The sequence below is a fragment of the Protomyctophum bolini genome, assembly GCF_963924005.1.
Source record: "Protomyctophum bolini genome assembly, chromosome: 7".
In the NCBI taxonomy this organism is placed as follows: domain Eukaryota; kingdom Metazoa; phylum Chordata; class Actinopteri; order Myctophiformes; family Myctophidae; genus Protomyctophum; species Protomyctophum bolini.
In genome coordinates, this window is record NC_137868.1 from 8,681,252 (window position 1) to 8,702,098 (window position 20,847).

Below are 20,847 nucleotides of genomic sequence, written 5' to 3' on the forward strand. Positions count from 1 at the left end.
CTAAGGTTGCCTACCCCTGGTTTACACTATGTATTGTATACATGCATCCTGATTTTGTGTTTGTTATTGTAATTCATTCATAATGCCAGACTGCATAATTGTATTGTTTTGGTAAAAAAAAGAAGAAAAAAAAAGAGATAAAAAATAAACCTTCATGCCTAATTTCTGAAAACAAGGCCAATGTACTGCAACACCACAAACATCAAGACGCAATAATTCAACTAAGTGTGTAATATCATCAAGGTTGTAAGTTGTTACCAACACTGCCAAAGATCAATCATGTTACAACTTGTAATGTATTAATGTTGTTGGGTGCAACAAAAAACCTAACTAATCAATCATAAAACATTAGCGGCACGATTATTCGATTAATCGAAAAAGTAATAAATGGAATAATCGTTACAGAAGATACTCGACAGCTGTAGCCCAAATGTTGTCAATATGACAACATTTGATAAATCTGAACCGTCAATATACTCTGGACACCCAAATCCACAGCTTGGTGACCTTCAGCAGTCTGTGGTGTGTGTCTGGTGCGGCTGATGTTTAGTTCAGTAAGATAGGCTAAACATAAATGGAGGGATGTGACAGCTATAGCCAGTTTGCTCCATATAAGCCGTTGTTTTCAGAGCTCAGTAGTAGCAACTATCCTGCAGGGTGCAAGGCCATATCACTGGGCTGAATCCATCAGCCTTGTAAAGAGCTCCCTCTATGCCATGCCCCTGCATTAAACCCTGTGCTGTACAATAGCTATGGGTTACAGGGGGCTGTGACGTTCCTATCAGAGCAACAACAACAGGGAGAGCGACAGCTTGCTGCTTAGCCGCTGTCTATATGGATGAGTTGGAAAGTAATGACCCCTCTCTCCGAATGTCAACACTCCTGACGTCAAGAGCTGTTTCCATCCGAGTGTTTTCATTTCGGCAGAGACAATTTATTTTTTTATGAAAAGAAATGTGATCCATTATGATGGAAATGCGTTTGCTGAATGAAACATGTTAATGTGAGTGGAATGCCACATGACTGACGGAAGGCCCGATGACACTGTATGTACATTTCAAATGTGTCTTTAGAGATTCTGAAATGTGGTCGTGTATGGCCAAGCCCTGGACTAGAGTACTGCCTAATGCATTTTGATGGCATTAAATGTGGCCATTAGCTGGACAAAAATGAGAGTAATACAAACTTTCCCACTATAATGGATTATATCTATCTTTGCCATAGGTGTAAAATAAAGGTGTTCTGGATAAGATGTACTGTAGGGCAGGCCATTCAATTATTTGTAAAGATAATTTGAAAAATAGAATTTAGGTCGTTGGTCATCTTGTCAACCTATGTTGGAAGCTCCATCCAAATCTAATCATAACTTCACAAAGACATTTACAGGAATCATTACAATATCACTGTGGCTGCATGCGCTGGACTAATGAACGCAAACGGATCCCTTTGGACCTTCTGACAAACAGTAAACTCAAATAGGAGGTTTAGTTTCTACTAAGTACAATACTGCCACCTAGTGGCAAGATCCTGCTGTACACAATTTGTAGCTTTTTTTTTGGTGCCCACAAAAAGGTGTTGATACTTCTCCAGACAGAATGAAGGGAATAAAGCACTTACCATATTTATCTCTAAGACCCACTGTGCATCGAAAAACTCCTCCAAAGGCCACATCTTCCCCAAAGATAACTGCAGGACAGAGACATTTAGTTATATGAGTACATGTCTTCTAAGCTAGAAGCTAGATTCTAGAAAAACACTGACTACATTACTTCAAAAGCACATGGTTGTTAACCACATGACATGAACTCTATTATGCCTATTCTGGGCATGTCATAACAGGTGAACAACATTTGGGAAAAATAGGCAAACATACAGTCGTAACCTTGTAGATCAGCTATTTCCACTATGTGACGTTCAATGAAGGATACGCTGGATTTTTAACCCATTCTGACCTGAGATCAGATTCATACGAGGTTTCCACTGGACACACACTGGTCTGATGAACCCATTCTGACCTGAGATCAGATTCTAAAAATGTCAGTCGTTCTTCGAATTTTTCAAAAATAGCAGACCTACAAGCTCGTATCGCGCCACTCGGTGGCGCGATATGAGCTTGTAGATCTGCTATTTTTCAATAGGTAAAGCATAACATGATGCTAACACCAAAATGGGTGCCCGGTCAGAATGGGTTAAGTAGTTAACAATCAGGAACTAAAAGGTGTCTCTTATTATATTTTCATTCAAATGGCTATCATGCCAATTTCTAGCCATCTACCTGCTGTAGGGTCCATGGCGAGGGTGTTGTCCAAGGCACTGGTAACAGACTGGAACAAGTTCATCTTCTGAGTTGGACCTACAAGAGAAGCAGCATACAGCCATAATGTAGAGAGATTATATACAAAGTAATACTACGACATGATGCGTGGGCCTCCTAGATACTGTGGTATGGGTGCATGTATTTGCGTCTCCCTAGGTCCTCGCTGCACGTCCCACTGGGAAGAGACCCCGTTGCAGACCAACTTAAGAACCAGATGGGGGGTGCTATATATCCACACTGGCCTGGGAACGCCTCAGGATTCCCGGGCATAGGAGGAAGTTGCTAATGTTTCTTCAGCGAGCAGAAAGAATGGGACAGAGTTCAATTTTAATGAATGGGCAACTTGGACAGGTCTTGTAATAATAATAATACAACTTTATTTGTATAGAACAGTTCATGACATGAAATGCAGCTCAAAGTGCTTTACAGAGCAATAGAGAAAGAAAAAAAAAGAAAAAGCATAAAACAACATTAAAACATTGTGAATGGTGAATTTAGCATCTTTGCTAATAATTCTGGTGTATTGTATGTGTAGTGAGTTGAGCTTTCCTAGACATGTGATGTGACTCCCCAATCACCCATATTCAGGACAGCTGTGACACCTGGCTGCTGACTGAATAAAGGGGAGCCACACCCAGCCATCAGAGTAGCTGGCTGGCTTGTTGTGGTTGCTTGGTGGTGTGTTGGGTCTAGGTGCAACAAGAGACTCATTGATGGTATGCAGTATGCACGGTTTCATGTGTTTTGATAAATGTATGTTTTGAGCAAAATATGAATGTTCCTTAACTCTTGCAGGGCAGGCATTGACAGTGGGAATCCCAGCTTCCCTGGGATAGGCTGCTTCTTCCCCCCACATGTCGTAGGCTTAAGGCCTTGTCTGCCCATCAACTGCTGATGGTTAAGTGGCATGGCGCCTCGAGTCATGGCCTCGTATGCCGACTGCATGCGGCGCCCTTCGGCTCCGGTTCGGTGTCATGCGGCGTTTATGGACCAGAGCATGATCTCATGGCCTAGTGTGGCCCTCTTAATTTGAGGTAAAGAGCTGCCTATTGTATTTGTATGTTTTAAATTGTAATAAGTATTGGTTATTAATATTGTCCTTTTGTTTTATTAGGAGGAGCTCTTTACCTCTGCTGTTTTTGTCCCTATTTTGGTTATTTCATTCGTTTTGTTTATTTTTTGTGCAAACCAGCTGTTTTCGTGATTTCCATTAGTAGTTCCTCATAACGTGTACATTTGGCCCCAGCCGTGCCAGTATAGCAGGTGGTTCAGATAATAGTCCGACAGGTGGGATGGTCACGGGTGGTAGGCTGTGTTTGGGATTTAGTATAGTCTGCATGCTTATTCCCAGTTTTATTGTGAGTGTTTAACAGTATCTCTTGTCTTGCAGTGATTGAAGAGTGACGTGTCTTGCTGTGTGTGGGCTATTTGGTGGCGGTTAGACATTTCCCTTCTCTCTCCTCACTCCCTGCCTCTCTCCTGTGTCAGGACAGTGAGGACACCCTTTAAAACCCCTGCTACTGGTATAGTATAGCACATGGGCCCCTAACTGTCATTCATAATCCCTTTTTGATATTGACCTTTTTGTAATGGTCATTTTAATTAGTATTTTGTAATTGATAACTATATACATTTCTAACCCATGATCTTTCAGTGAATTCAAATCTTATGTATTTAATTCTGTTTTGAGTTATGAATAAAACAATATATTTCAACTGGAACTGCACGTCTCTGCTCCCCTTATCTTTGCCCAGTGGGCTTGCAACCTGTATTGTACATGTATTCTCTGGGTGAAATTCCCATAGTGGCGTAGTCTGGCTCTGTTTCCGGGCCTTAGTACCCAGGTTACATATGTATGTTGTATGTTCAATTGGCTGTTTGTGTGTAAAAAAACTGCTTTGGAAAATGCTCAGAAATAATATAAATAATTCATGATGAGCCTATAAAGTATTCATACTAGTCGCAATCAACTTGCAGTAGATGCATTCTAGAGTTGCAATGCAAACCCTTGACAGCCCCTTCATTTAATTAAACTCACCAATATTACAGAAGTACGGAAAGCTTTGGTTATCCTCTTTATCTGTCATGTTTTTGTTTCATAAAGACCCACCGTAGACAATCATGAATGTTATGAGCTACCTAGTACCTACCTACATTATGTGCAATTTGGAAACTGGTGGTATGTAGTACCCAACAACTGCTTCCATATTATAGCTGCAATGTTTTAGGGAAAGCTTGAATTATCCTCTTTCAATCTGCAAAGCTTTTGTTTCATAAAAATCTTTCCGTCAAGAAATTATTGTGTTGGAGTTTGGAAGCACTCGTCAAACTCACTGAACGGCACTGCTTACCACCTGTTTGGAATTTGCACATACAGTTAAAGTACTTCAGGAGGCAGCAGTACCAGACAGTGACCTTGTGGTTAGAGTGTCCACCCTGAAACTGGGAGGTCGGGGGTTCGATCCCACGGCCATACGGTCATACCAAAGTCTGTAAAAATGGGACCCAATGCCTCCCTGCTTGGCACTCAGCATCAATGGGTTAGATTGGGGGTCAAATCAACTAATGATTACCCGAGCGAGGCGCACACTGTGGCTCACCGCTCCAAGAGATGGGTCAAATGCGGAGAACAAATTTCACTGCGGTAACGTGTGTGACTATGACTAATCGTACAACTTTGACCCGTTAATAAAAACGAGTGCTTCCAAACTCCAACACTTAGAAAAAGAATCACCTGCACACAATGTAGCTCATAACATGTCTACGGTGGATTTTCTTGAAACAAAAGCTTTGCACTGCAGATTGAAAGGACAATTCAAGCTTTCCCTACAGCTGCAATGTTGGTGCAGAGTTTTAACGTTGTTTAATACAAGCAGATCGCAAAAGCAATTTGGATGAGTGGGTACTGGGTAGTCAATGGAGGGTATTGCAACTCTAGATTCATCCCCTACATGTCATCATACATCATCTCATTTCTGCCAATTACTATTTGCATCCTCACCTTCATCTTCAATGTTTGTGTTTATAATGTTTGTGTTTACACAAACGCTCAAAACTGGCCATTCATTGTCAATGGCATTAAATGTTTGTGTTAGGAAAAACACTCAAAACTGGCCATTCAATGTTTGTGTTAGGACAATGTTTGTGTTTACACAAACCCTCAAAGATGGACATAAGTCAAAAAAGAAGGTGCCTAGAAGTACCAGTGTAGGTCTGGTTACCACTTACCAAGTTACCAGTGGTACAGGTAACCAGACTGGTTAGTGGTTAGGTTACCTTACCACATACCAGTGGTACAGGTAACCAGACTGGTTAGTGGTTACCACTTACCAGTGGTACAGGTAACCAACTGGTTATGGAACGATTACCAAGTTTCTGATAACATATTGACAGAATAGTGCTGAATTTTGCTTCTGGCTGGTTTGACAGGTAAGCTAAGCTATGCAACCCTGAACCCTGTGCACTTGCTAGCTAGCTGTGTGGGGGGAGCTAATGTAGCAGAGCCAACTCACCATACTCTGTGGGGACAGGGTCAGGGTGGAAGGTGAAGTGCGCATGCCTCCGCTGTGTGCTCGCATGGGAGCTACAGCCGGGGGACAGCCTCAACACGGCGGCCCCGAACCGTCCCGGAGCTCCGCCGGTCACAACACAGCCGATAGAAGCTTTAGAGTTCGCACCGCGGACCAGGAACCGTGCAGCGGCCGCCATGTCTGTTGTTGTGACTGGAGGCGAGCAGGCAGGAAGGACACCACGGTGGCTGACAGGAAAGGGCTGTGATTGGTCTAAACGGAGGGCCGTGTCTGTGGCGGATGATGAGAGAGAGAGAACACTCCTGACCAGATGGTGGCAGTAATGCACCAATAACCGGACTTGTGACGCTCTCAAAACAAGAAAGAACATTACATTCATGTGTGTATTGTGTACATAAGAAAAACCAGAGCCATCATGGCAACCTGTTATGTCCCTGGCTGCAACATATCTAGTGCTAAAACATCCTTTCATCGTTTACCAACAAATGACAAGGTCGATCTGTACGATAAATGGCTGTCTTTCATTTACAAAGACACAAACATTGAAGACAAAAGTGTATGAACACAAACATTGAAGGCAAACGTGTGTAAACACAAACATTGAAGACAAAAGTGAGGACACAAATTGTGATTGGCCGTAATGAGGTGATGATAAGATGATAAGAGCGCCCCTCACTTCACAAGGGTGTAATTTTTATGTTGCTTTAAAGTTTAGGCCAACTGACTACTAAATGGTAAAACATGTTTTGAATGTATACAAAAATGACACGTTCTTTGTACCTTTTACTTCAGATGTCACTTGATATAAGGCTGTAAGTACATGATCATTAACAAAGCCGAAACTATTCAATGAATGTCTTCCCAGGGTAACGAAGTCAGCCATTCAAACGGAATGGAGAAGGAAGGCCTGATCCGCAGCTTGAACCTTCTGGAGAGCTCTGGTGTAAAGATTGACACCCTCATCACAGACAGACACCCACAACAAATACATTTATCTAAGAGAGAAGCCAGATGTGACTCACTACTACGATGTGCGGCAGGTTGCAAAAGGTAAATCAATGAGACAAAAAAATGCATCTTTGATTCTACTTATTATCTTACACATGCCACAACAATGTTATTAGGGTAATTCTATTTAATTCCACTCTCCTATATGTAGGCCTACTATCCAGATGTGTCTCAGAAGGTGGAGCAGCTAGGGAAGGAGAAGGACTGTGAGGTGATCCAGAAATGGCAACAAAGTATTGTCAATCATCTGTACTGGTCGACCCATAAGTCCCCCTCGGGTGAAGATACTGTGGCAAAGTGGTCATCACTAGTGAATCACGTCCACAATGTGCACAACCACACCAATGTGCTTTTCCCAAAATGTCTGCACTCTCAAAGAACAAAACACTGGTTGAAATCTGGTAGGTTTACATGTTTGTTCATTGTGTGTACATTCACTGCTAATTTATTATGGAACATGGAATATGGCGCAGGTACATTTTATGCAAGAGCCTGTAGGTTATTAGTGTATACAATGGCCTACAACTACATTACTAGTACATCGTGTACTGCAGGTGAAGCATTTCTGATGTTTTAATTGTTATTCTTGAAAGCTAATTTCTTCTCAGTATAATCACCATTGAATACTAAATAGAGGCAACCATGATATGCTTAATGTCTAATGTGATTATTTTGTTTTGTTTACAAGGAACCATCCATCAAACTGCAGAAGATCATCCAGAACAAGAGTCTCCTGGAGGATGTGGCTAAACTGAGCCCTCTCCACCAGACATCTGACATTGAGCTGAAGCGGAATGAGCTGCCTATCCCACCCTCCCCCTGAATGCAACATCTGAACTTTCCGGATTCGGAAAGTTGAAATAGCAGATCTTACAGATACGAAGCTCACGTCACGTGTCACATCATGACATGGTTGTGCCGTTTGAAAAAATTGCTTGTAAGTATCTGGAACCCCCTTTTGTATTTTAACAAGACTATGCCCCCCCCCCCCCTCTGTTTCCTGTGAAAAAATAACACAATGGGAACTATGCACAAACCTTTTTACTTGTAAAACTGATGTGACAGTAAAGAGGATTCTGATTTGTACATTTCTTTCCTTTACTTTTGTACACCATCATTGTACAGCATGTCAAAATAGAATACAAGGTTAAAGGTAGGGTGAACTTATTTGGTTTTTAAATTATTATTCAGCCAGTAAGTCAAGTGTCAGTTTATATTTTCAGTCCTAGGGAGGACTTTACAAAAATGCCAAATACCTGCCGTGCCTGGGGGAAACTGTTGCCTTTATTTTTTTTAGTCTTCTACTTGTTTTTATTAATACATTTTATGTATGGTAGAGTATGTGTTAACACATTGACTTCCACTGACTGAGCTCTATGATACAATTAGCCCTTCGCAAAATCCCACCCCAAAAAGCGATTGTCCAACACAAATCCAAATACTTTAGCAACCGTTGCTATGCAGGTCAAGCTTTCGCCACCATAGATGTCAATGTTATTTTGCATGGCTGTGGTGTTGAACATATACACGGCTTAACGTTGCGAAAGTTACACAACTGACCTAGGGTTCAATGATTCAATCCCTAGTAGTCATACCAAAGCCCATAAAAATGACTTGGCACTCGGCATCTTGGTTGGATGGGGGCCAAGTCCCTGCTCTGCGACATACTAGCATCATGTCCAGGGATGTACTGGTACAACAAGCTGCCCATACTGACACTATGGGCTACTACTTATGTTAAGATCACTAGTTAAATAATACCATAGAAATAACTAATAGGCAAATAACGTAGGCATCCTTGTTTTTATTCCACAGTAAAAGTTGTTCCTATAAAAGTTGTTTTACAATGTTGTAAAAATAAAAGGTTCATTAGGATAAAATTATTATAACAATACTAGTGTGTTACAAATAACATAGTGATATTGACTTGAAGAAATAGAACACCAGCATACAAATATGACAAGAAAGCATTACATATTACATTTACATTACATATGATTAAATGCAAGATGTTATTTCAGTTTAATGGTTAGGCAGCTCCCTCCAGGATGAGAGGGCAAATGGAAGACAATAGCTTGAAGTGGGGTTCAAAATGGGGAAGCATAGTTTTCTATGACTGATGACTTGACTTCACACACTCTGCAACATCCAGCTTCCTGCCACTGTTGCACATTCTTGCCAAGTTCTGTTAAGTGAGAATGTCGTAGAATAAGTCAAAGAAAAAGGATCAGATATACTGTATATATATATTTTTTTGTTCCATCAACTTACATTAGCAGCTCTGACGATGCTGTTTGGAGACTGGAGGGCTGCGAGGTCGTTGAGTATTTTCTTAAGATCGCTGTTGTATAAATGTTCTGAATGAGGAGAAAATAAGTTTAAGTAAGCTTAGTTTATAGGACGCTGTCACACACCAAAACAATACCCATTTTTATTCATCTTTTTTTTGGGCTATTAAAATATAACCGACCTACAAGCTTACAACACATGGTGAATTGGCGATGTGATACGTGAGCTTGTAAATTGCCCATTGCCATGACACGGCCCTATCTCAAAATACTTTGAAATGGGGGTCTGCGGCCAAATCAATTTAATTTGGGGGCATCCTCCATGACGTGAAAAGGTTTGAGAACCACTCAAATAAATGATGCAGTCAAGTATGTCAAATGTGCATGCAAGTGTTGTGTACTGTACTACTGTACTGTACTGTATACCTGGCTCAGGTGATGCCTGTGGTTGAAACTGGATGTACGGATGGTCTAGAAGTTCAGCAATGGAAATCCGTTCTCTGGGATCTCTTACCAAGCATCTCTGGCAGAGTCAAGCAGAAGATGGAATGTCATACAACACCAGCCGTTATCATTCTATACTGAAATATCCACATCTGAAATAAACACATTTCTGGAGCTATTGATGGATCAGTGTGTAATCATAGGTGATGACTAACAATTTTGTGTGGAATGTTAATGAATACTTCAACTAGTAACAGAAGTGTTTCACAAGAACAATGTTGGCGAAACTAATAGATTGATAAAGAGGACACACACACACACAAAAAAACTACTATGACCCGACTTTCACTATATAAGGATGTGCAAATAGCTCTTGCTCTTGTACCTGAGGACGATCCTAATGGGTGGGTCCAAACAGGCATTCTTTAAATGTACGTTCTTCTTAAATATATCAAAGACTCTCACCTTCAATACATCCAGCAGATCCTTCTCTGGAATGTCAGGGAATTCTATGTCAAATGTGGGATCCGTGATGGCGTGCAGCTTCTGTATCTGATTGGTGATGCTTTGGAATGGCGTCTTCCCATAGGTCATGTAGTACAGGATGCATCCAAGAGACCACACGTCACCTTTAGGGCTGATCTGAGGACCGAAATATGAAATAAACACCACTTTAGATGAGTATTTCTGTACTGGCTCTCAACGTTAACTGCAGGAAACCCCTAGGGGGTGGGTTTCAGAGAGCGAACAACTGGAACCAAATGGTCCATTTGGTTCCAGTTATACAATCTCAGAATTAAATTGTCACTGAGGGTTTAGTGGGTTCCAGAGATAAAACAAATGTGTCATTGAAAATGAAAGATTCATAACCAGCAAATATACGTTGTTGAATATGAGTACCTTGGAGCTTGCTTTCCCGTGTTTGGATGTCGTGTAGCGTATAGCTTCAGGTGGCATATAGTTGATTGTTCCAACCTGTTTGGAAAACAAGAATATATCGTTAATTGCATTACATATTACATTAACGGTGAAAACATATGGAGCATTGATGTCATTATGATAAATCACTTACTTGAGAGTCTTTCATAATGCTTGTATGATCCGCCTGGATTTGGTTAGCTATGCCAAAATCGATCAACTTCAGGGAAGCATTCACTATGACAAAATTGGCTGGCTTCAAGTCGCTATGGACAATTCCTGTAAAGAACACAGAAGATACATAAAAATAATTGAATTAAGAATATTCTAATATATATATATATTTATACATAGAGATATACGTATATGCTCACTATGGGGTGTACCATTATACATGCTCTGTGTGTCAACGGTGGACTGTGGAATTGTGTAGATGGATAGTTTAAAAATCACACCGTGAGTGGCGATCTTATTATCGTAAATCATCAATACATCATCTCTTTCCAGCCAATCAGAATTTGCGTCCTCGCCTTCGACTTTAATGTTTGTGTTTACAGGAACACTCAAAATTGTCCATTGTCAAAATGGCATTTTAATGTTTTGTAGGACAAAGTTTGTGCACACACACCAAAAGCTGGACATATCGCCCCTCAAAAATATGCCTACCGGTGACATCAAAGTCGTGATTTCAGACAAGATTTGACAGTTTTATTGATGGCAACAACGCCTTCTATTTCACCATTCTACCTTACCCGGAAGAGAAAGGCCATTCACTTGGAATCCTTACCACTGAAGTAGGTAATTGGTAAGCACAGCAGTGAAGCACATTTCTGAACAATTCACAGCCCACCTCAGAGTGAGCAGACAGAAATGCTTCTATCTTGAGCATTATTGAGGACCAATAATATGAAAATTAATTGGAAATAGGTGAAGTGTTCCTTAAATGTTTTGCCAAGTGTGCACAGGGAAAGAGAGAGCCAGAGAAAGAGCGGGAAGATTGAGAGATCCTGACCATGTTTATGGATGGTGCTTACTGCCTCCAACATGTTCTTCCAGTAATACTTCCTCTCTAGTTGGTTAACAGTCTTGCGTTTCTTCAGCCACGTGTTCAGGTCCAGGTTGCCACACTCCATCAGCATGTAGATGCAACTGTCTGTTATCTCACTGCAATTACAAGCACAACATGATTTCCATCAGGAATTATTAAAAAAACAAAATCACATGGCATCCTTTAAGTATTCTATCTTTACTAGAGAGCTGGAGAGACAGGGAATCTCTGAAACTCCAATAATGTACCTAAAATATGGATTACATGGTGAAGCTGAACTGTCGAAGCATAGAGATCGGCTGCAATCCGAATTTCCATACAAGCGCTATATTTACCAGTATGCCAAATTGGTAGAAGACTTATTATGTCTGAAAGTGTAGCTTGTATAGCGATTTGCTTTTACTTTACAAGCTCAAGCAAACAAACAAAAAAACATCAATGTCATCGTAATGTCAATTATGCTTCTAAAGTAAACAGTGAACACTTAATTAATGTAAATCGCTCTGGATGCTAAATGCCTAAATTGTAATGTTTAACTGACATTTCATCAGTTTCCACAAATATGTACAGTGATAAAACAGTATCCGTAGTACCTCTGCTTTGTTACAAGATGGGGCACTTTCCTAACATTCCATGTGGTCTCTTTGGTCACACAACGTACTGTTGTGCATGCACTCAAGCGTATGTTGAAAGATAGCATACCAATGCAGCATGCAGTACACACTATATGTGATTTCTTACACATACCCATTGTGTTGTGTAGCGTGTACTACTCACTAGTCATACAGCTTTATGATCTGCTCGCTGTACTGCTGCAGATGGTTCAGATGTTCAATCTCATTCTTGTAACTTTCTACAGTCTGAGCGTCAGCCTCCTCCAGGTTCACTTGCTTCACAGCAAACAACTGTTTTTTGTGATCCAGAACCTGGTACACCTGAGAGAACAATAGAACAATAACAGGATGGAAATATAAGTGACCAAGAGATAGGAAGTGAAATAGATAAATACCAAGTTGTGAATTCATTATGCATTAGGTTTCAACTTTCATTTTGAACTTTGTCATCTCCATATACTGAATATTTGGGGATATACTCTGGGTTGTAAATAGCTCAAATCAGCTCATGAGAAATATCTCACCTTGCTAGAGCCGCCTCGTCCGATCATCTTCAGGACGAAGAACTGTTTGCCCTTAATGGTGATGGTTTCATTTGACAAAGCAGTGATGGATGCCTAGAAAACAAATACACATATATTTGCTCTTGTGCTGCCATGTTCATCTCATAAGAAACTCACAAAATGCCACTGCCGAATGTTATCAGCAACGATTTCTTCAGAGTCAAAATAAACTACCTGTGGGGTTTGGGTGCATGGCACCTGGTGGAGAGCTTTGGAGTGGCTCTGGGCAGGGCCAGATGTGTGTGCTGTAGAGGGAGTCACTTCAAGGTTTCTCTTTACAACTGGAGTGATGTAGCTGGGGACGGGAGGACACACAGTTCTAATGCCTGATTTACACTTCGTCAAGAAGTGCCAAAAATAGCTGATCCACAAGATGCATCGTGACTTGTGAGCTTGAGATACAGTAATCATTGTTATAGAGTATCTTCAGTAGCAGAGGCCTCTTTACAAAACAGAACCTACATTTTCAGGAGGGGGGGTTGCAAAAGTGAGTACCCATTTATCAACTTCAAATTTATAGTTTTCCATTTCCAATGTTGTCTGCTCATTGTGTCAACACTTCCAATTTCACTTGATTAATCTGTATCATGTGTAAGTACCCTCTCCTGATTTAATCAAATTGTCTGACTTTTCTGTTTACTAAGAGCTGGGGGCCCCTGTTACTGAACAATATAGAATATAGAACTGTAGAATGTATATAACAATGAGGACAATCAGAATATAGAGCCATTTCATACTTATTTAAACAAAAATAAATCACTTACCCTAACCTTAATCAGATTATAAAGTGAAATTCCTACCATCAGTGACTTACCTATTATTCCCATAGGGGTCTCTCATAGGGTTGTTAGGAGTCTGGTAAACCTGGTTTCTGACTGTGTTCAGTGTGGATGGCAGAGGGAGTGGAGTGGGCAGTGAATCCTGCCGGCATGGAGCAGGCCTGGCATCAGGAGGAGAAGTGTGCTTCTCCTAGGAATAAAAACAATTGGGGGATTGTTTTGAGACTAAAATAGATATACAAAATCTATTCAACTTCACAGTTAAAATGTTGCATGACGACCACGCTTCCAGAAACACAAAACCGAACAGGAGATCAAAACAACAACAGACGAACAGTGATATGTTTGGTTAACCTCCAACTAATATACTGTATCAGACCTGTGAGGAAACAGGTCGGCTGACAGCAGATGGTATCTTCCACTCTGATGAAGGCTCCTTGCTAACAGGTTGAGGCGGTAGTGCAGGGCGGGTGACAGGTACCCGACCAGGTGCCTGCACAGCATAGTTGCCTCCAGAAGCTGCTACACTCAGTGGCTCACTGGTCCGCATAGCTGCAATAAGGAAAGGTGGTAAGAATAAAGCTAATGTTTATTTTTTCTCTTTTTAAGTCACTGATTTTACATTTAACTATATAACATAAGCCCTATTTTATACATATTTTGTTGTATGATGGTGATCTACAACTTCACAATGCTTTGCATGTGATTCCTCAGTTTCTTTTGACCACTTGAACCACTAGTATACCACTATTCTGGGGCATACATCCAGCAAAAAGAGCTGATCTACAAGCTCACAAAGTGTCCCAACACAACGTGCTGTGAGCTTATAGATCTGCCATTTTCGGAAATGTTGTGCAGGTCTCTAAACTAGGCCAGGAGGGGGCCTAGTATAGAGTGAGTGTGTTGCAGATTTCATACATAGACTTGATTAATCCATCATCAGTGTTGGATTCATGTTAAAGGAGTAGTTCAGTTTTAATCAATTACACACCCCATGAAGCCTAGAATTCATGGATATCTTTTTGATTTTGTCGTATTCCTACGCCAATAGTTTGATGACCAGTTGTGTTTCCGGTAGGAGACTCAAGGACTCTCCTTTGAGTGGTTAGAATGATCAGTCCACAATATTAACACTCAAAGCATGCTGAACTTACCTGCAGGGCTCTCCTGATCAGTGAAGACCAACATTAGCTCTTTTTTCCCTGATTTAAGATTTGCCAGGGCTGTCTCCAGGAGCTCAGCTGGCTTGGCTTTCAGTGTCGCTGCTTTGTGTAAAATCGAGGTTGCTTTTCTCGTGTTACCTTATGGGGCACAGGGAAGGAAAATGGAATGAAATAGGCAATTCAGCATCAATTCAGCAGTTTTGAAACATTGGACAAGGTTTTACACAGGATACTATACTGTTCATGTCTACGGTCTACATGCCTTTTATAAGCGCATGCTGCCATACATACATGAAAATAGTACAATATAACAAAATGAACTCAAAATTGATTATTGAAATCTAGTATGGTTTACAACTAAAGACGACAACCATCAAAGGAGTTGGGTTTGATCAATTCTAAAGGTACATTTTTAAATTGGTCCAAATTAAATATCCATATGCCGTTGCTGGCCTGCGATATTAACAATGTAAATTATAATATAATACATTTGGATCTAAGACACCAGTACCTGAATGGGGTCAATCAGCTGATATACGGGTATGTCAATGCAATAAAAGATGGGGTATTCTACCTTGCGAGACTTCAAACTGGGCATGTGCAACGTGAACAAAGGCTAGGCCTTTGCAGTGGGATCTTAGAACGATGAAATGGTCTTCAGCTTCTTCTGGGTCTTCAATCCTACATAAGAAGACAGCTGTCAACCCCAGTCAAATTCTCTTGTACACCAGAGAATATTATGCTATGTACATAAAGTGAGTGGCAAAGTGAGTTTAATGTCATAATCAGTTTAATAGAGAAAAATGAATCCCGCACACTGTCTTCACTTGAGTTAGATTTATTGAGCAACAGTGCTTTGACAGTTATCCGACGCACCAGTCCATTGTAGGTGTGCAGAAGGACGTTTTCTTATATCATCAGTTTAATACAATCTGATAGGACTTTACTGTTTGGATTTATGGGCTGTCAAGGCCAGAAAGTAGTCTTTTACCACTCAGTCAGTAGGTGTTCCCGCATAACGTCAGGGATGATGATGTCAGGCACATACCCTCTATAATCTATTCTATATAGACAATGTCTTGTATCTAATACTCGACAAGAGAGTAGAGTGCAGCCCTCCACCAAGCCATAAAGCCATAATTCTCCTCCCACAAATGTTTATGGTTAGCCTGATGTGCTGCAGCTAGAGGAAAGACTAAGTGGTCAAGAGATACTGTAGCTAAAGGTTTGGCCTCATGGTGGCACTAGAGGTAAGGGTGACCAACATGTAAAAATGATTTGCTTGTGGGAGAATGAATGTGCACTACACAGCACATTTCATGGCAAACTGGCCATTACATTTCAAGATATGTTGATGGAGGGGGTGTAAACTTGGCCTCCTGGAGGTAATAAAATAAATGCAATAGAGGCATTGATTAAAATTAGATCAATAACATGCATCTCTCTAGGAACCTGATTATGACATATTTCCAATTCATACTCACCCCTTCAGTTCTGCGCATCTGACCAACATCCTCACATAGCTCTCGTTCTTACTGTATTTTACCATTGGCAGTTTGGCAAATACTTTATCATAGAGGTCCTTGAGTTTATTCAGGAAGTTCAAGTCAGTGTGAGGGTTTCCCGTCTTCTCCAGATTACAGAGATATCTCTGACATGACTCAGGAGAATATGAACTGACCATCTGGTTAAAAGTGGATGTGGTATCTGCAAAAGACAACAGTGATCAAATCACCACATCATTTATGTAGATTAGATAAGCCAAGATCACAACAGAAGACTTTTACGAGGGTAACTAAGCAAATAGTACAGTTTTAACATCAGCAGGATAAATAGAGTAATATATAGGCTACAACAAAGTCGAGCATCACAGTAATAGTACAACTCAATACATGGATGAGAAAATTAAAATGATATTCTAGTACAAAGGGATTAAACTGCAGCATCAATTGTCCTCTACTCTCTGTCTTGTATCGACATGAATGTGTAAGAATATCTATAGGTTCTCTGTGGTCCATCCATTACCTTCCATTTTATCAGTGCCTCCCTTGTCCGGTCTGTGAAGCAGTGTGGTGGTAGAGTCCACCATTGCCTGGTCCTCGTCCACCCATGGCCGGGGGTCCGGACTGACATTTGGTGGCTGTGCACACAACATTTATTTATTAGGTCATGGCTTGGTAAGAAAATGGGTGCTTACAATGTTTTTATCATATAATCAGAAACCTTAAAAGGACCGGCATACCAGTCTAATTTTGCAGATATTGCATGTGTCTTGTCTTCAACATGTTGTGAGCATTAAGACTATGTAAGCACTCACTGCAGTGTATACGTAGTAGATCACAGCACAAGTTTTAGTATGCATTTACAAAGTACTACAACATTTATGTTATCTAGTCTAATTCCTTACAAGAGCTGCGTTTCAAACTGTCATTTTGGATTGCCTTGAAGAGGGGTCCTAATGACACTGTTTTTATAGAATTATTCAGTTATATTCTATATGGACAACACAAACAAAAATCTAAACATGTAAAGTAATTTTGGTGAGAAAATGTCCCGGTTTATATGAATTATGTGGCCGACAAACAATGGTATGGTACTAGTTTTCCATAACTAGTCAGTTTTACTCACTTTAAGGTGGAAATCACCATCAGTGACAGTTTTCTTGGAGGATGACTGTGTGATCATGGCACTAGAACTGGGACCAGGTGTTTGCCTGAAACAGGATGAAACAAAATAAGTTTCATCTTACCTCATTTGAACCAGGAAAGTATCTGTGTCATTTTATATTTTTGCGTTGGCTATCCAAAAATAGCTCACAGCGCGTCACTGCTGTCTGCTATTTTTGAACATATTTAGAGAATCTTGAAAGTCTGAGAATTACTGATTTATAAGACATTCGTAGAATTAGCCTCAGGTCTTAATGGGTTAGGGTAATTCTACAAAACTGTCAGATTGTAAATCTACCATCAAGGCAATGTGCCATTGTAACTAATAATGTGAAATGACAGGTACTTCAGATGTGTAAACTATTTATACATACACCTGAGAGAGATTTGCATTTCACGTAGATACTAGTTACTACCAGTGTGAGTTGCAGCAAATGCTCAAGAAAATACATCCTCTCTCAATGCATTTGTGGCATATGCAGGTTGTCATTGTAAACACATACCTAAAAACGCTTTTTGGGATGAATACATCCTCTTTCTTTGACGACTTCCCCTCACTGTCGTCATCATCCGTTTCTGGGATGGAGAAGGGAAGTATGGGAACTCTCCCCGGCTAAAAAGCAAAGTGTGAGAAGACAATTTTAGACTGATGTCACAATGAGGTAGAGATGTACTACCAATACCATTTTCGATACCTAGTGCCGACCCGATCAGTGTGTAATTTAAACCAATCTAGCACAGTGGTTTTCAAAGTGGGGTCCAGACCAGGGACCATTTGGGTTCCTTGAGGGCGTTCCAAATGAACCCTTACAGGTCTGAAACTCTGAGTTATGGTGGTCCTTAAAATTTGAAAAGTTTGACAACCACTGATCTAGGAATAAATCAAATCCATTAATAATAGTTAAAGTGCAGCTCCAAGTTAGTAAAATCATAATGATTGTGAATTGTACAGCAAGAGATAAAACAGCAACATCAGCTGAAGCATTCAAACATACAAAATGATTGACTGTAAATTACACATCATCATCATGATGAATGAGATGGTATCGGAATGGCATAGAGCTAAGAGTGACAGACTCGCCGATACCGATACCAGCATTTTAGGCAGTATTGGCAGCTTTTCCCCCCGGATACTGGTATTGGTATTGGAACAACTCTAGAGAACATATCCAAGTTCAAATTGGAAGAAAGCTCTCACCAAGCCAACAGCTCTTTTTTGAGGCCCGGTTCTCCAGCTCGGCAGCTGGTCATCTGACAATGCATTGAAGGGCTCTCTCCTGAGGAAACAGAAGACAGATGCTAAAATGCACTGATCAACCCATTTAGACTCGAGGCCTTCTAAATCCTAAACCTATGTTTTCTGAAAAACTGTCGGTTCAAAACTGTAAATGTTCAGGATCCCAAAAAGATTTACAAGCTCCAAAGACGCCGCTTTTCAAGCTTGCAGATCTGATACCTTTGATGATTTTGTTTGACGCTGTAGTATGATCAAGTACCATTATTATTATTATGATGATCAAGTAGAGCGTTAATTGACAAAAACAAAAACAAAGACAGAAGCAATATATACAGTAGTAGTAACAACTAAAATAACACAGATGCTTGCCTGGATTTAAAGGTATGACAATTTATAGGCTTTCTAGGGTAAACATTTTTTTACAATAATACCCCATTTGAAATGGGAGAAATATGATTATTCTTACCCTGAACTGAAAATACCAGGGAGATGCAACTCGCCTGTCCCGTCTGAAATCCTGACCTTAGACTCAGAGCATTGCTTGGTAGAATCACGCACCTTATTGTGGGCTAATTGGTAGAGAGAAAACATACAGATTCAAGTACACAGTTCTTCCTTTCTTAGTAAACTTTGTTTTCAAATGTGTTTTTATGATCTTGTTATTAAAAATTATTAGTCCTCATGATAAGAAGACATAAATTCTGACCTAGGGCGTTTTCCTTATCCTCAGAGCAGGCAAGTTGTGTCTTCCCTGTCTGGAGGTTGAGCAAGATAGCTTCCAGCAGTTCTTTTGGTTTAGCATCCTCTTCAATTGCCCTCTGCAAAATATGAATGGCTTTCTTTGTGTTGCCTGGCAAGAGACAGCAGACATTGAAACTTCAACAGTCACACAAAAGAAAACACCTTCAATACAAATTGTATTTTTTTTAAATCTCGACTCCTTACCATGGGAATGTTCAAACTCTGCATAGGAAATGTGGACAAATGCAAATTTGGGGCAGTGAGATCTTGCTAAATTGAAATTGGGTTCTGCTTCTTTGACATCTTGGATTCTGATTGAAGGGGAGGGGGGGAAATAAATATGAAAAAGCAAGAAAATGTGTTTTGCAATGCTGATGTTGACACATTTCATTCTAGGGTCTACCTACACACTGCCAAACATTGTGTTAAAACTGACTACAAATAGCGGTGACTGCAGTGTAATTAATGATTAGTTACTCACGCTTTCAGCTCTGCAAATCTGACCAGCATCCTGGCATAGGTCTCGTTTTGACAGTGCTTTCCCAGTGGCATATTGGAGAACACTCTAGTATAAAAGTCAATGACCCTGCACAGATGCTTCTGGTCTGTCTGAGGGTCACCTTTCTTCTCCAACTTCATCAGATATGTGAGACAAGCTTCAGGAGAGTTTTTGCTTATGACATTGTTCATGTTGCCAGTGTCATCTGTAAGAAAACAGTGGTGTCAGAAACATTTGTCAGGCTACAACCTGGTTCATTTTGCTTTATTACTCAGTCATAGATTTATTTTATCGATTCTGACATTTGTGTAATGTCAGACTCGATGACATCTATAACGAGTACTCTAGACAGAGCCACTGGGCTGCATATTACCTTCGTTGAGAGATTGCCTTATTCTGTCCAGTTTTAGACGAAGTTTGTCGAGCTGTTGCTTCCTATCCGTCTCAAGTTCCTCCATCTGAAAATGGTAGAAGGCACTTTTACTTTGACGCTAAACAGAGTGCTATGCAGCGTGTCTCACTAGTAGAGTTTAGTAAATAGCTAGTTCAACTATAACTTAACCATGTATAAAACATCATGAAATAGGTCATCCAGATTATCCCGATCTACTAAAACAAAGAGCTAACGCTACTTTATCATTGGGGGTCATTTTTGTTAAGCCACGGTCTGAAACGAACAACAGTAGCTCGGTTAGCTCCAGTTACTGTTAGCAAAATAGCTCGCAACTAATCTCAAAGACAAATGGATCTAACGTAATACGTTATCTAAAAAACACATCTGAAGATACAAGTATTGATGCAACATCTTCACGGAAAGGACATTTGAACAAAAGTCCACCTCACCGTGTTTTTATTTTTCGCAAAATGTAAAATATGCGAACGGTTAAGTATGATCTGTCCGTCTGTTTTTGTTTTAGGCGAGTCCCACTTTCAATTCAAAACTGCCACTTCCGCCTGCATTGTGATCTCATTGGGTGGTTTGTGTTACTTATACGTACCAGACATGTATGTTGAATAAATAAACACAATGTT

The 20,847-nt window shown here is 40.4% G+C and overlaps 2 protein-coding genes across 2 annotated transcripts in view; both read right to left on the minus strand.

Annotated features, from left to right (window-relative positions):
• The window catches only part of bckdhb (branched chain keto acid dehydrogenase E1 subunit beta), a 66,756-nt gene extending 60,693 nt beyond the window's left edge, over nucleotides 1-6,063 (minus strand). Inside the window, exons 1-3 of the mRNA XM_080769241.1 lie at nucleotides 5,830-6,063; nucleotides 2,276-2,353; nucleotides 1,618-1,686 (exon numbers count right to left, since the gene is read on the minus strand). Of these exons, the coding sequence (XP_080625367.1) occupies nucleotides 1,618-1,686; nucleotides 2,276-2,353; nucleotides 5,830-6,025 (343 nt within the window). The 5' untranslated portion in view covers nucleotides 6,026-6,063. The remainder of the gene's footprint in view (nucleotides 1-1,617; nucleotides 1,687-2,275; nucleotides 2,354-5,829) is intronic.
• A 2,631-nt stretch (nucleotides 6,064-8,694) lies between these two features.
• On the minus strand, nucleotides 8,695-20,759 carry ttk (ttk protein kinase). The gene is made up of 25 exons (XM_080767101.1): nucleotides 20,659-20,759; nucleotides 20,189-20,273; nucleotides 19,798-20,020; nucleotides 19,521-19,627; nucleotides 19,282-19,425; nucleotides 19,042-19,144; nucleotides 18,537-18,615; nucleotides 17,842-17,951; nucleotides 17,301-17,385; nucleotides 16,698-16,812; nucleotides 16,157-16,379; nucleotides 15,247-15,353; nucleotides 14,664-14,810; nucleotides 13,889-14,061; nucleotides 13,545-13,699; nucleotides 12,905-13,025; nucleotides 12,692-12,784; nucleotides 12,331-12,488; nucleotides 11,518-11,669; nucleotides 10,660-10,784; nucleotides 10,488-10,562; nucleotides 10,053-10,229; nucleotides 9,570-9,666; nucleotides 9,127-9,212; nucleotides 8,695-9,040 (listed from the first exon to the last, which is right to left on the minus strand). The coding sequence occupies exons 2-25, from the start codon at nucleotides 20,271-20,273 to the stop codon at nucleotides 8,966-8,968; spliced, it is 3,015 nt and encodes a 1,004-aa protein (XP_080623227.1). The 5' UTR covers nucleotides 20,659-20,759; the 3' UTR covers nucleotides 8,695-8,965.
• Between the last annotated feature and the right edge of the window lie 88 nt (nucleotides 20,760-20,847).